Genomic DNA, 15,429 nt, shown 5'->3' on the forward strand with positions numbered 1-15,429 from the left:
TATATGTTTAGATGTAAATGTACCCCTCCCCCTCCACACAATTGCTAGTAGCCAAGGAGGACACAGAGGATTAAAATCACATGATGGTTGGTAATTAGATAATTGCCATCTTCACTTAGTTTCTGCGTGGGAAAGTCACCAGACGCCACAATCTTCTGAACAGAATCATACTGAGAGATACAGAGAGAGTTGTGTGGAGCTGATAGTCTTAATTAGCTTTGTAGCAAGTCATCTGTCCATCATGGGTTTCATTCATTTATGCACTAAAGCTATAAATGCATCCAAGACGATAGAAGGTTGTGCCGAATCAAGAGAGGTTGAGAATGAATCCCATTTTCTTTTGTATTGCCCTTACTATGATGAGTTACAGGAAATCTATGTTCAAAATCCTGAAATGTTCTAGTGTACTGATGATGATTGAATAGAATGGTTGTATTGATTTAATATATGTAAGTTGGCAACGGTTATTTGGGTTTGTTTTGGTATCTGGCCCCTTGTCAATGGTGTTTTGTAAGCCCGTTTGGCAGGGCACACTTTTGTGTGCATGACACAATAACAATAAAACGATTCATTCCTTCAGTGTGTGTATTTGTGTGTGTGTGTGTGTGTGTGTGTGTGTGTGTGTGTCAATCCTTGTGTGAACTTTACTCCAACATACTAAAACAAAAACCGGTTCAGGATTAGTCGAGCTCTTTAAGCCAAATTCTTACCCTACCTATACATACATCAGACATGTTTTGCCTCTCTTTAGGTGGCAGGAGTGAAAATGAGTCATGCTCAACATACATAACAGTATTATAGTTCAGAATGATGAAGACAGATGGAGGACAATTTGATACAAAATAGGATGTAGGATCTACAGGATGTTTATTTTCCATGGCAACTATGATGTTTTTATCAAATCATTGTTGTTTTTCCCAAATGATGTACATATTTCAGGCATTCTATTACCTTGGTAAAGGTGGAGCTTTATATATTACAAGGTAGTTTGTAAATTTCCCCCTGAAGATCAATAAAGTTTATCTGGACCTATAATAATACGTCATCATATGATGTTAATAAATGAATCTGGATGTGGAGTTGCCTCTGAGATGTAAGGGATACAAGTAGAAAGTAGCAGAAAATGAAAGCAAAGTACAAGTACCTTAAAATTGTGCTTGAGTACATTACTTTTGGAAATGTACTCAGTTCCTCTCCACTACTGATATGCCATACGTAGTGAATGGAGGAGCTGCTCTACGCGAATATACTGCATGTCCATCTTCTTCAGGTCTCTGGAGAGATAGTTCTGATAACACCCACATTTTTAGAAAAGTAACTATCTTCTGTCCTACACAGAGTATTGTAAAGGAACAGTAAATTCGCTTTTGCAGTGTATTTCTGTCACTCCTTGAGCCAGCAAATGGGCTCAAACATCCTCGATGGCATGGTGCATTTATTTTTGTAACTTCCTTACCTGTTAACAGAGAAAAAAGTACTCTAAATCACAAAAGCCACATTTTAACGTCAATCAACAGTTTGGCAGTTATGCAGATTCTTTGAAGTGCTGCCATGTCCTAGATGAGACACATGAGGGCCTACACTCTTCTCAGCTGGAACAGGTCATGGGCCCCTGCAAAGCCGTGTTATTTCCACAACTGTCTCCTCCTCCCTGCATTCCTGATGTGCAGTGGACATACCCAGGCCTGGGACTTATCTTGTAGCAGTTTGGTGTAAATTACAGAATTGTTTCCAGAGAAAAAATGTGATGTGCTCACTGGTGTCCTCTATGACAACTCTCAGCTGTTACAAACTGTAAGTAGGCCTGACGATTTCATATGCTTTAAACTGAAAATAAAATTTCAGTTGACAGACATGTCAAATAAATTAAAACACTGTGAGGCTTGGGTGTTTCAAAAATTCCCCACATTTAGCTCAAAAAATGTAGATACAGGTGAGAAAGAAAAAAAATATCCCTTAAAGTTCCCATGGCATAACAATTTCAGTTTAGGAGGTTTTTTTAACATTAATATGCGTCCCCCCAAGCCCCAAGCCTGCCTATAGCTGTACACCAAGCCCTGGGTACCCTGCTCTCCCTTTCAGATAAGGAAAGCTCAGATGGGCCGATCTGGAATCTTGCTCCTTATGAGGTCATTAGGGGGAAGATTACTTACCCTTTCTCTGCTTTGCCCGCCCAGAGAATTTGCCCCCCCCCCCCCCCCCCCCCCCCCCCCCCCCTATGAGAGAGAGACATCATGGCTTTCAAACGAGCAAAGTGGCAGTTGGTCAAAGCCACACCACCAGCCTCCACCTTGCCCCCCCCCCCCTTCTCCTCAAAAGCTACAGACTCCAAAATGGCACATACTAAGGAAAGCTCATTGTGGGACTTTAGATACAGTATTAGGGAACCACTAAGGTCTATATAAAAGAGACTTCAGATACAGTATTAGGGGACCCCTAAGGTCTATATAAAAGAGACTTCAGATACAGTATTAGGGGACCACTAAGGCCCATACAAAAGCATCCAAAGTGCACCATGTCATGGGACCTTTAAACCACATTTTTTTTCAGTATTATCCACGGCTTTAATCTAAATTCCCGAGTGAGTGTCTGCAACTTCAAGGGGTTCTTTAATGAATGGGGCTAGCGCCAGATTAACCTGCAAAAGGGTCCCCTCGCACACACTACCAAGACCTGTTTGCCCAAAGTCCCAGAAACCAACCAGTAGCCTATATTTCTTCTCCGGATGACTGCTTTTCCTTTGCTTAGCTGTATGATAGTTACTTTTTCAGTAGAAATGTAGTCAATTGCAATAGACAATCTTGGGCCCCTCAGGGTCTGGGCCCTGGGGCTGTTGCCCTATCTGCCCAGTTGTTGATGCAGCCTCACCAGGGGCAGCTGCCATGGTGTGAAGAGTACACTTCAAATCAAATTCACAGTTGTTTTCCCTAACTTGAGGTTCAAAGGGCCACTGTGTACTGTCACTGCACACAATCCAGTGAAGACAGATTCTGTCCTGATGTTTAACTATCTGAATGCCTGGATGATTGGAGACACGGAATGTATGAACAGATGCTGGAATTCGGATTGAATAAAGGAGACAGACTGAATGAGATGACCTCCCCAAGAGTGGTTCTGAGGTGGAGATGCTGAAAACTGCACTCGCGCTACTGATGGCAAAGCATATATTAATGTTATGTACCGGATATGACTGAATTATTGAACTGCAGTGCAAAATGAGAGCTGGGCCTGAGGCTGGATCTTCAATATGACCCAATTTACTGATGAAAGCCGCAACCTTTCTGTAGCGCTTCACTCCCTCCCTGCAGCTCTTACTCTTTATGATCTAATGTACTGCAAGAGAGTGAACATGAACAAGTGTGCAAGATGGACAACCCCTTTTTCAAACTATACTACCACTGTTCAGATATGTTTTTCTTTAATAAACTCACTTTTGTTTGTTTCTTGCTCATTAGATCTCAGTATTGCTGAGCCTAACTGTTCCTTTTCTTATGACATCATTAATCTAGGGCCGGATTCCTGGGTACATAAGCAATGTAATAATAATATTTCAGACAGTCTGAAGAAGAACTGGACCTGATTTTAACTCAAACAGCCTTTGACATCTGCTGCATTCTTTTGCACAAATACTACTCCCCCTGGTGGCAAAAACACTCCCTCAAAGAGCAAACTAAGGAGTTTGATTACCTTAAAGGTCACATATAGACCTCAGTGGTCCCCTAATACTGTATCTGAAGTCTCTTTATATAGGCCTTAGTGGTCCCCTGATACTGTATCTGCAGTCTCTTTACCCAAATTCCGCCTTGGTGCAGAATTACAGCCAAATTCTCTTGGCAGGCAAAGCAGAGAAAGGGGATGTAACTTTGCCCCTTATGCCTCATGAGGGGCAAGATTCCAGATAGGCCCATCTGAGCTTTTATTTTCTTAAAAGCAGAGCAGGATACCCAGGGCCTGGTTTACACATAACCACTGGGGAACCATAGACCGGCTGGGGGATTGCATATTAATGTTAGAAAACCTCATAAAGTGATATTTTTATGCCATGGGGCCTTTAAGGTAGGATATATTATTGCATGCATAATGACTGTCAACAACAAGTTGTTCATAGGTGCTCTATTTTGTAAGATTTACACCATAGGCTTCTAGACTGCAAATCCAAATGTTACACAACTTTATATGATAAAAAGGCATAGAAATGTAAAGTGACATGCGATGGGTTTGCCCTCAGCTATAAGCTGCATTGTATTGGCTGGTGTTGAAAACATTCTTAGAGCCTGCTCTGACATGTGGGCGCCCTCGCACTGTCAGTCCAGTTGTGCGCTCTCGCTGGAGAGGCTTTTTGTTGGGAAGTTTCTGGGAGTGAGTCAACACGGCACACAGGGAGGGACGCCTCCCAGCCCCGCCGCTGAATCCAAAGCTGGGCTCCTCCGAGGACACAGGACACACAGACAACTTCACATCGACCTCTTCACAACAACTGGGGATTTAGTTTTTCAGCTTTCGCACACCGGGGATGGTGATTGTCTTTTTGACGCGGGTTTTTCCTCATTGGAATTAACGCAGCGGAGGTGAAATGAAAGTAACTGTGTGTTTCGGGAGGACCCGGGTGGTCGTTCCGTGTGGCGATGGGAATATACAAGTCCACAGCCTTATCGAACAAGCTGCCATGAGGTATAAGAAGGCGATCGCTAAGGTAAGCCCCACACACAGCCCCGCTCCGGGGTGGTTTTGTAACGTTTTGCGCCCAGCGGAGCAGCACGCTGGAGCCTCAACATGGCGCTGTTCACGGGATAAGAAAGAGGGACAGAGTGGTCAGAAGAGACCCAGTGACTGACCCTTAGATCGGACCCAGTAGGGACCCCCAGGGGCCCCTTGTAAATAAGAGTGGGGATCTTGTCATTGATATTTCGAAGACCATGCGTAAGAGTGATTACTTTCTAAATGGTAGTTCACTAGTTTCTCCACAAGTTGTAAAGGTAAATTGGCTCGCCTTCTCTCTTGTGTGTCTGTTAGGTTGCCCAATGAAAAAGTTCAGGAAACACTGGACTCGTTCCCATTGAACACAAGTTGTAGGCTACTGGCACAAAGTGCGTCAGAGTGCGCGGAGTTCATCCACTGCGTGTGGAGCAATGAGGATGCCATTTGATTAAAATAGCGTAACCCACGTTGTGTGTGTAGTGTTCCAATACTTCAGTGTACATCACAGTAAAATATTTATGAATTCAAAGATAGTAAACTAGTTATTAACCTGTATACACCTAAATCTAACCTAAGTATGACTATTTGTTATTCCTGAGTTACAAATACTATTCCCCACATACTAATTACATTACATGTCATTTTGCTGACCTTTTATCCAAAGAAACTTACTCACTAATCCTATATATGTCAGAGGTCGCACACCCCTGGAGCAACTAGGGGTTAAGTGTCTTCCTCAGGGACACATTGGTTGATGTTCACAGTGGGAACTTAGGTCTCCCCCTCCAAAGTCATGTGTCATGTTCACTGCGCCACTGTTTCCTCTCTGCGTGCGCATTCGTGTCTCTGTCTCCCTGCACAGTTAATCACTTTAATTTCAAAAGTGGTAATAGGCCAATGGAATGATTGCCCTGTGTCTTGATGGGGGAACCATGCTTTTGCACTCAATGTTCTTTGCAATTACATGCTGACAATAAAAGTTCATCCAAGTTTCATCTATTATGACCGAATGTGTGAAACCCCTGTGCCAAAGTTGAATGAGGCCTGAGTAGGACACTGATTGCTTTTCCCTTTGTGGGTTTCTAGTGGCTGTGATTTAAAAGCCATTAAATGACTAATGACTGAATCCAAGTTTGTTGCTGTTTTCGTGGTTAGTGACAGCACTCTCACCTCTTTACAAGTGGGTGGTATTACGTATTGAGTCATATCAATGCTGCGGCTTTTGTTCAATGCCTTGGGATGGCTAGATGAACCTACGCTGGTTTTGCCAACTTATTACTTTTCTGTGTTTTACTTTCCTAAAAATACTACAACCCTGTTTTTCTATATTTTTTTTACATGCCAAAGAGGAGAAATGGACCATCCATCCAATGGGGTATTTTAGCTTGTCTGTATTTTGGAAGATACTGCTCAAGACTGTGAATTCAATTTTGATTTTACAAGTGTGGGTCATCCCCTTTTTGGATCTCTAACCAACCCTTACAAATAGCCTACAGTCCTGTTTTTAGAGAGAAGGACTTTCTGAAGCAGGTTTCTGAAAGCTCCAGATAGCAGACGGGAGTTTGATCGAACAAAATCAAAGTTTTTCCTTCAGTACATTCTTAGAGATGTTTAACTACCAACCAGAGCTGAACACACATTTCCATAGTGACAGATGAAATACCTTTATGTTCCCTGTTGCACCTCAGTAGTACATTTTATCGCTGAATGCAAACAGTGACAAAGTAGGTCAACATTACTCCTCTTTCTGGAAGAGCTCTTCCTGCTTACGTGCACACTAGCAATCGCACACACACATACCCACACACGGTCACTCCTCTGTTTACCAGTACTCGATGCTTTTCCATGGTTCAGCAGAATGGAGGCGACTGGTCCATTGATCCATGCGGTGGCACTGTAAATGTAGAAGTGTAGGCTTCCCCTTTAGAGAACACTTGGCTCTGGGTCAACACGGACTGCTGTATCACAGGCCAGCCAAGCCCTTTGGACTCCAGGAAGATGCAATCACACACAGCTCACTTGAGTTGTATAATATTCCTGCAGCCGACAGCAACACTGTACTGTTCCGCTAAGTGCAAAAGTTGTTTTTTTGTCACAGCATTAGAAAATATTACACTCCACGGCATGCAGATACTGAATCACGCAATATGTGTTTAATGCTCCCTTTTTTCCATAAAAGAGAACATTAATCATACATTAATGCATCGGAGACAGCAGTCGGCCCGGTTGATCCAACTTTAGCATGAGAAACCAAAGAAAGGCATTTGTCACAATTTCGAAGTGTCCGATACAGAAGTGTAGATTCGTTTTTCTGTGAGTTATGGGCAGCATGCTAGAATAGGTACGCTAGTATGATTCAAAGGTCTTGATGTACTCTCTGATGTCACTGTTAGTTTGGTTCAGCTGGTTGGGACCAAGGGAAAAAAAGAAGAAACATTGTTACTTAGGGGTGGAAAACACCAGAGGCCCGACCTTTTGACAATGTCACAGTACTTATGTCAAAATACAATATTTATGGGATTTTAAAAATGGATATTATGCGATATATTGCAATTTATTTGCCTTTTTTCCAACTTCAAATGATGTCCCAAAAGGAGAACGTTGTCAAATCTGTGTTATCTAAAAATATATAATTTTTGTTCATCTCACTTCAATTTATTGCGGCAAAAAATCCCCCCAAAAGTTAAATTGTCATGTGCAATTTATACACGTTCGTGTATAAAATATCGTGATATTATGCAGTGATAATCTGCTATTGTTTTCTTGTAGTTCTGTTCCAGATCTTCTTGTATACACTGGTGATTGACAGCAGGCCACCTTTTCAGGTGATCCGCACCTGAGTTTGATTGACAGCTCCTACACCAGACCAAGTGAACCGAACCAAACGGGCAAATGCACCAGATTTTATTTGAACCTCACCAAACAAGTTTGCGTGAAAGCACTTTTAGAGGAATTCAGGATTGATCATTTTCATTGCTGCGATGACATCACAATCCACTTTATTTGGTAGAGCAGGTGCACACATATAGTGGTTTACACCTCGATGCAGTGGCTGCGGTTTCAACTCTGACCTGAAACCCGTTGCTACATGTCATTCCCTCTTTCATGTCTTCATCTGTCCTGTGGAAATAAATGCCCCCAAAATCCTTTATTTATCTGGTGAAAAACCTATAGGATAAGAGAAGCCCTCCCCACACTTCCTGCATGAGCTGAAATCTAATCTCTTCAGCCTCTTCTCTACTTTCCCTCTCTATACTTAAAGCTATTCTCGCCTCCGCCTACATTCTGCCTGTCTCTTATGTCTTCATCTACCTCTTCATTATGCATGAACCATCTTGGGTTGCATGTACTGCTGTGGCAATTCTGTATTGCATTGAACTTGTAGCCTCTGAGTTGCCTGTGATATCAGTGATTTCTGTAATTAGACGGATTCTTTTTGAATTAGCCGAGCCCATTCAGACAATGTCACAAGCTGTGTCGGTGTACCTGATCTTCTCTGGGGACACTTGAAGGCTTCGCCAGCGTCTGAATGGGACCAGGAAATACGCATCAATCAGCCACTCAAGCACCATTAACTTTAGAGTCAATGGGGTCTACAGTATGCAGAACCATGAAGGATTCATGCTAAATGGCTTTTTTAGCATCTCAGCATGCCTTTTTGTGTCCAAGGCTGTTGTTTTCAGCGCTTGGCCAGTCGAGAAATAACTGAGTGTTTAGCACATTTTTAATCATGTAAACAAGAGCAAAATGAAGATGGTGTTTTGTGGGCGTTGCTTTTGGCTTACAAACCACCACAAGGATATAACTGGGAGGTTCAGGTCTTTACTCATCCTCTTACTCCCTGGTTTCACATCGTCAGAGACATAATACTAGAGAATGCTCAAACGAAAACCCTCTCTGGATTCATAATTTGTGCCTCTAACTCTTTGAAGAGCTACATTTCTATTTGTATCCTACTTTCACACAGTTACTCAACCTAAATGCTTAAGGCGGTGACCTTAAAGCACATAATTGGCCTTTTTCCTCACAAAATTCCAACAATTCAGGCTTACAGACATGTCACAGCAAGTGTTGCAGGTTGTTGAAATACACAGATGCTGAATATCCTTATATTAGGGGACAGCATGGTTAAGCAAAAAACAAAAGTCCCATATTTCCAGATGTGTGTTTTATTTTATTTTTTTAGTATGCCATGCAGAGCTGCAGAAAGCAACAGGGCTCTAGCAGAGATTACACATCAACAGTAGCTCCAGTTAATATAAGAAGCCAAGCAAGCATCAGGACATGTTCATGCAACTCCGACACCTGTCAGCCAGGTGAAAGCAATAAAAAGCAGTAATAAAAATATGAGAAAGGCGTTAATACAGCACAGACAAACAAGATGGTAATAGTTGGTAATAGATGGTAATAGTTAAAATACAATAGTTAAATATTTAAAATACAAGTTCATTTTTCACACATACCCAGGCTGAGCGGACTATGTTTGACACTGGGCTAGACATAAAAAATCCAACAACAGATCCACTATTATTAATATTAATATAATATTTACTAATATTACCCATTCTTTTATCATACACTATATCAGCAGCATATGATTAGCATGTGTCCTGCAGTTCCAGAATGGCAGTCTATGACAAGTCTAAGACAAGTGCATTATATTCATTTTCATACTATACTTTGGTTTTCCCTTGTTTCCAGTCTATATGCTAAGCTAATCAGCTGCTGGCTGTAGCTTCATTTTAAGAGTACAGACATTAAAGTAAATTTTTGCCTAGACATAATTTTTGTTTATGTCTAGGCATTTCCAGATAAGGATTTATACTATTATGTAGAAAGTTTGTAGAAACAGTTGACCAAATGCACTGCTTCAAGCACAACTTGTCTTTTTCTAGCTGTACTTTTACTTTTTGTAAAAGTACAGCTAGAGTTTTCAATCCTCATCTATTCTCAGGTATGGACCCAACAGCCAAAGAGAAAGTGGGAATTGGAGCTGGAAGGATTGACAGTGCTCATTAGCTCACTACACTCAGAAGCTCCCTGCTTATGTAATGGAGACGAGCTGCTGTGGCCTATGTGAGCAGGAATATTAAAGTAGTGGAAGGTAATTGGGGATTATCATGTGAGTGGACTTTACAAGGCAGAGCCGCATAGGCCCTGTAGGATGATGGGATGCAATGTGACTGATGTTGACTGAAAAAGAGTAGGTCGGTTCAATTGTGGTCAAGCAGCAGAGGAGAAATGCGGACCTAATAACTTGTTGTATTCTCCTCTAGCTTTCCTACAGTTTCCTATGCTTAATTTGTCTTTTTTTTATTTATTCCTTTCTTCTTTTTTTTCCATCCGACCGAGCAGAGTCCTTGTTTCGTGCTAACTCCTTCCACGGGAATCATTGCCTGCCAGTCTTTGCCTAAAACATCACACGCTCGCTGCTCCAAAGTCACGAGATGAAGTTTGCCCAAGCTTCAAGAAAAGATGTTTAGTACCTGGCCTGCACGGCACCTCTTCCCCATGGGTCTTCTAAAATCTCAAATCTTTTACAACTAGCGTTGTAAAAGCACTTTAGGAGCTATTTGCAATGTTAAAAACCTGCAGCAATAATAGAACATGTAGTAGTGTTTGCATAAAACAGATTACACAGTGCGAGATAGCCTATAATTTCACATGGAGGCTGGTAACAGCAGCATATAGTGGTGACAGTAAATGGAGGAGCAGGGTAGTAGTTAAATACTAGTTTAAAAAGAAAGATCTTAGAGCTACTACTTCAATGTAAGTATAGTTGAGCAGTGTAGACACACATGCAGTACAGTCTAGAAGTAGCTGAACTGTGATGTGTTTCTTTTGTTGTTTTCATGCTCAAGTTAAGCACCTATAGAACTGAAATGAAACTGACTTTGGGGTTAAAGTTTGGACTCTTGAGTTGAAAGCGTTGGGGGGGGTGGACTATGTCCAAAAGTGTGTGCATTTTATACCCTCACCCGTATACAAATGCCCTCAAATTAAAGCGGAAAGTTGCTCTATTTGAAATTCAGTGTACTGCAGTACAGAGCCAAAACAACAAAAAGTACACAAAAACTGTCCGAATACATGTTGCTACAGCTTCATTTCCAATTTGTATATAACTACAACCTGTCTGGCGGGTTTCCCTACTCATGTGGAAGGCCCCAAGGACAATGACACCAAACTCAATCCCTTATCTTTCACCAGCAGTGTGTCTCTTTAGGGTCAAGTGCAGATGACTTTAGGGCTTCTTCGCCGGCTAGCATGCCTCACACCTGCTGATATATGGTGTGCACATGCATGCATGCCAAGACTTATCTGCACACAGCAAACCACCAGTTGCTCTGGATGCTGAGTTGAAAGCACTGAGTCTGAGTTGAAAGCATTGAGCTTGAGTTTTAAAGACAAAGCTGGGAGATTTTTTGGGCTGTAGCTGCTCAACACGCAATGCAAGCAGGCCACATGCCATAGTGGTAACTGCCAAAGTTAGAGTATGCCATAGCTATGCCAAGCCATTGTCTGACTGGTTTTCCGGTTATTTGTGTTTGGGCATTTAGGGTAAGTTTCTGTTGTTACTGCTGATGTGGTTTTAATAACTGTGTTTTTTTTTTGTTTAATTATCCACTGCCCTTGGAGCTAAATATCAGAAATTCCTTTTGTTTAAAAAAAAAATTCACAGATTTAACAGGACTTGACATCGCATGGCAAGACATTCACGGTCAATTTGGGGTATATGTATACATAAATATTTTGTGTAGGCATGTGTGTTCTTCATTTATTTTTTTCCCTTTCAGATAATGATGTGGTTCCATTTAGGCATGGCTCGGTTTGAAAAACGCTCACATATCAGACACGAGTTATTGATAGCTGTTAGTTCGTGTTTTCCTTTCCCAGCCTCAGCCTTGTGAGTTTGGGGACTCCATTTTGTTATCTTAACCCACTGGTTCAGATAATCCGGTTAATCAGTAGCCCAAACTGTTAGAAGGCTGCAATGCACAGCACTTGATCTCGCATAACTTATGACGTGTCTTTGTGTTGTAGCTCTTCATAGCTTCAGAAATGTTAGACCTTAGAGATAGCAGGTGTAGCCTCAAAAATGCCCTGGGGTTCCTGTGTATTCAAGATGTCCAATACCTGTGCTTGTGCCAATAAAACGCAGACATCACCAAGAACTCCACATGGTCTTACTTACAGCTCTAATTTTGTCTCTCATCTCTCTTTCTTATCACTCCTGCTCACCCGTCTAATTCCATTTCTATTTACCTTTAAAGCTCCTGTTTGTCATGACAGATTAGTCACCAGAAGATAATGGGATTAATTTGGGAACGGTTAGCGTTAAGCTCCTTTCATGGAATTCTAGTGATCTAGTAGCCGATAGGCCACGTTTGGGAGTTAGAAGAATTGGTTTTACCACAGACAACTGAAACACAGTAGACTATGACAGAATAGGTGGTATTTTTTTGTTATACAGATCCTTCCTGCTGCTTATGGTTTTCCAGAAGTTGCTCATTAGAAGGGTTATTGTTTCTTTTGCTACTGTTATTTTTCTCCTTTTCTGCTGTATTGAAGATGATCATTTTTCCCCATCTTTTGCAAGGCAAGTTACTGCAGGACTGTTTCCTGCTGCTAAGGGGCTGAGCAAATATAAATCTTCTTCTTGTGCTGTCAAACAACCCTCTCTATATATTCTGATGTGTGTACAATTGGAGTATGCCTTCCTAAAAACACATTGATCCGCTACTGTTGCCATTGAAGGGGTTGGAAGAACCCATATTTGTTAATATAGATTTTTTTTAAATGGAACATTTGAGCAAAGTGACAAGGTGTTCAATCACATGTATTTCACGCAGAAATGGCCAACATTATGTTTGCTAATGCTGCTAAGATAAACACTTTGAACCTCCCTAACACATTCTTAAAAGCTGTTATGACAGCTTTCACTGTCTATACTGTCTGCACGTCTTAACATGGATCCCCCCTGTTTCTGCTCATAAAATTGGCATTACTTTTTTGTTCAGTAATGGGATGGGCTGCTGTAGCTCCACTTTTTATTCAGGAGAAGCTCCCAACTTTGGCTCTGTGAAGAGGAGAAGCTTCTTCCTAGCATTTATAGATTTCATAGTTCGATACAATAATTACTTAAAGGCAGAGCTGCTTTGGAGGCGGAAATAATCAAATTGGTTCATTTAAACTTCAATGGAAGCAGCTTTGTAGCCTGGCAAACTTGAACGGTTTGAAAAATATAATACTGAAGATAGAGGATAAATTAGATAGATAGATATTTATTGATCCCAAAAAATGGGAAATTACAGTGTTACTAGGTCAGTCAGTTAGGGTAATTGCTAACTTCTGATCATCAGCAGTGTTTCAGTTAGCGGAAAAAAAGAAATATATGACCAGTGTTTGGTCTCTTATTTTGAAAATGGGCTTTAATATCAGCATCTACTTTAACCACCAAGATTATTTCTGCCCCAAAGCTGCTTGCCTGTTTGAAAAACTCCAATCTACTCTTTTTTTCAGAGCTGTAGGTCAATGGTTGATGAAATAGGACATGCTCGATTGGCTGGCCGACCATCATGGAAGAGGCTTGATCTGCATTCACTACCAGACAGATATGGGGCCCTATCTTGCACCTGTGCCATGCACTTCACACTGTGCGCCCAGATTGTTAAATTAGGGACAATGGTGTGGAAAGCCGGATACATTTGCTTCACTTATCCATAAAATCTGTATTGTTCTATTATGATGACATGGTTGGTTCTAGTGTTTATTGACAGGGGAAATATGTTGTATGTTCAGTGCTGTGATTTGGATACGAGTAGTCCAAAGACCATCTCTTTTTGTTTTGAGTACAGTAGCCTTCTGAAGTTCTTCAAGTTGTTCCTCTTGTTTTTCTCATCCCACGTTTCAGTGGGATGACAATTCCTGCCTCCAGCTGGATCCAACTGTGAGCAAGTTGTTGCGAAGGCCAACTATGTGGTTTGCGGTGTTTCGACATGCAGGCCACACCAGGCTCTCTTGGGTGTGATCCGCTGTTTTGTCAAAAGCTTATTTCTGTCACCACGTTTGCAGTTACAGAGCACTCAGATGCTGAAGCACAAGTATGATTGTTAGTTGAAAAATTAGGAACAACACCTCTGCATGATTGTCTTTCAGAGGGACTAGGCCTACCTGATACATTTCTTATGAATGATTATTCCCACTTCATATATGGATGAGGATATTTTCTGCAAAGACCCTTTCCTGTTACAATGCAAGGATATTTAATTTGGAGCTCTAGGACAGGAACACATATATTACTTATAGCCTTCTCTATAGATAAACCCTACATCTAAAGCAGTGTCCAAAGACTTGTTATCTTAAAAAAGGTGCATCATATATAAAAGGAAAATGGATTAAAGAAACCTAAATAAAAGATGACCAAATATGAATGAAAAGAAGTTTGAAAAAACCACAACAACAGAAAATCTAAAAGCTTATAAAGCTGCAATAGAACGTATGGCAAAACAACTGACAGACATTTGACTTTTAATAGAGATAGAGAGAAAGAGAGCACAGGTGGAACTAACAATTCTAATGAGGGGTCTGTTCCATTGATGTATCATTAAGTCAGTAATCCTTAACAATGTTAGGCTGTTATTAAACCTGGACGTTTCCTGCTATGTCATGTTATTTTGAAATGAAAAACGTATTGCGCTGAACAACTTCTTAAAGAGTGGACAGACATTGGACAGACAGCCTTGATTTGAAGTTGCCTCATGAAGTTAAAAACGTTTTACCGCTTTAGTGTCAAAAAAGTGCTTATTTCACGTCCAGCATATATGGAGCAACAACAGCATTGCTTTTGTGTTTATGGCCAGCTAGCACATGTAAGTCAATTATTTGCTGTGTTTTTAGCTCTGTTTTGTGAAAAAATATCAGTGTTCTGGCTTTTTAGCTGTGGACGTAATTCACTAGCTAGCTAGCTAGCTTACTGCTAATGTTTGTACTGCAAACTAGCTGGCTGGTGTGGGCTAAAATAACAATGAAATGTTGCGCTATTGACAATGTTAGGCTATTATTACGTCTGTGTGTTCCTGCTAACCTATGTCATGTCAATTTCTTTTCATGAAAAAGATATTGCGTAGAAAAACGCAAATGAGTGGACAGACAAATAGCCTTGAAATACTATCACGTCATAAAGTTGCTACGGCTAACGTTAGCATGTTAGTAATCAAGTGCTTACTTTACACCCAGCAGATATGGAGCAACAACATCATTGCTTTTGTGTTGTTGGGCAGCTAACACATGTAAGTCAATTATTTGCTTTTTTAGCTCTGTTTTGTGAAAAAATATCTGGCTTTTAGCTTGTTAGCTGTTGACTTTATTCACCAGCTAGCTAGCTAGCTTACTGCTAATGTTTCTGCTGCAAACTAGCTAGCTGACTGGGGCCTTCTAAAATAACAATGAAATGATGCACTATTGATAATGTTACGCTATTATTTCATCAGTGTGTTTCCTGCTAACCTATGTTATGTAATTTGTTAATGGAAAGACATTGCGCAGAATAACTTCTAAATGAGTGGACAGTCAAATTGCCTTGAAGTATTATCACCTCATAAAGTTGCTATGGCTAACGTTAGCATTTTAGTAATCAAGTTCTTACTTTACACCCAGCAGATATGGAGCAACAACAGCATTGATTTAATTTTTCTGGCCAGCTGACAAACGTAAGTCCATCATTTGCTGTCC

At 40.9% G+C, this 15,429-nt stretch overlaps 1 protein-coding gene across 4 annotated transcripts in view; it reads left to right on the plus strand.

Moving 5' to 3' along the window:
• Nucleotides 1-4,298: 4,298 nt before the first annotated feature.
• LOC117937671 (partitioning defective 3 homolog) overlaps nucleotides 4,299-15,429 on the plus strand; it is a 368,949-nt gene continuing 357,818 nt past the window's right edge. For all 4 annotated transcript variants that reach the window (XM_034861772.1, XM_034861774.1, XM_034861775.1 and 1 more), the window contains exon 1: nucleotides 4,299-4,693. In XM_034861772.1, the coding sequence (XP_034717663.1) occupies nucleotides 4,574-4,693 (120 nt within the window). In that variant the 5' untranslated portion in view covers nucleotides 4,299-4,573. The remainder of the gene's footprint in view (nucleotides 4,694-15,429) is intronic.

The sequence above is a fragment of the Etheostoma cragini genome, chromosome 22, assembly GCF_013103735.1.
Source record: "Etheostoma cragini isolate CJK2018 chromosome 22, CSU_Ecrag_1.0, whole genome shotgun sequence".
NCBI classification, from domain to species: domain Eukaryota; kingdom Metazoa; phylum Chordata; class Actinopteri; order Perciformes; family Percidae; genus Etheostoma; species Etheostoma cragini.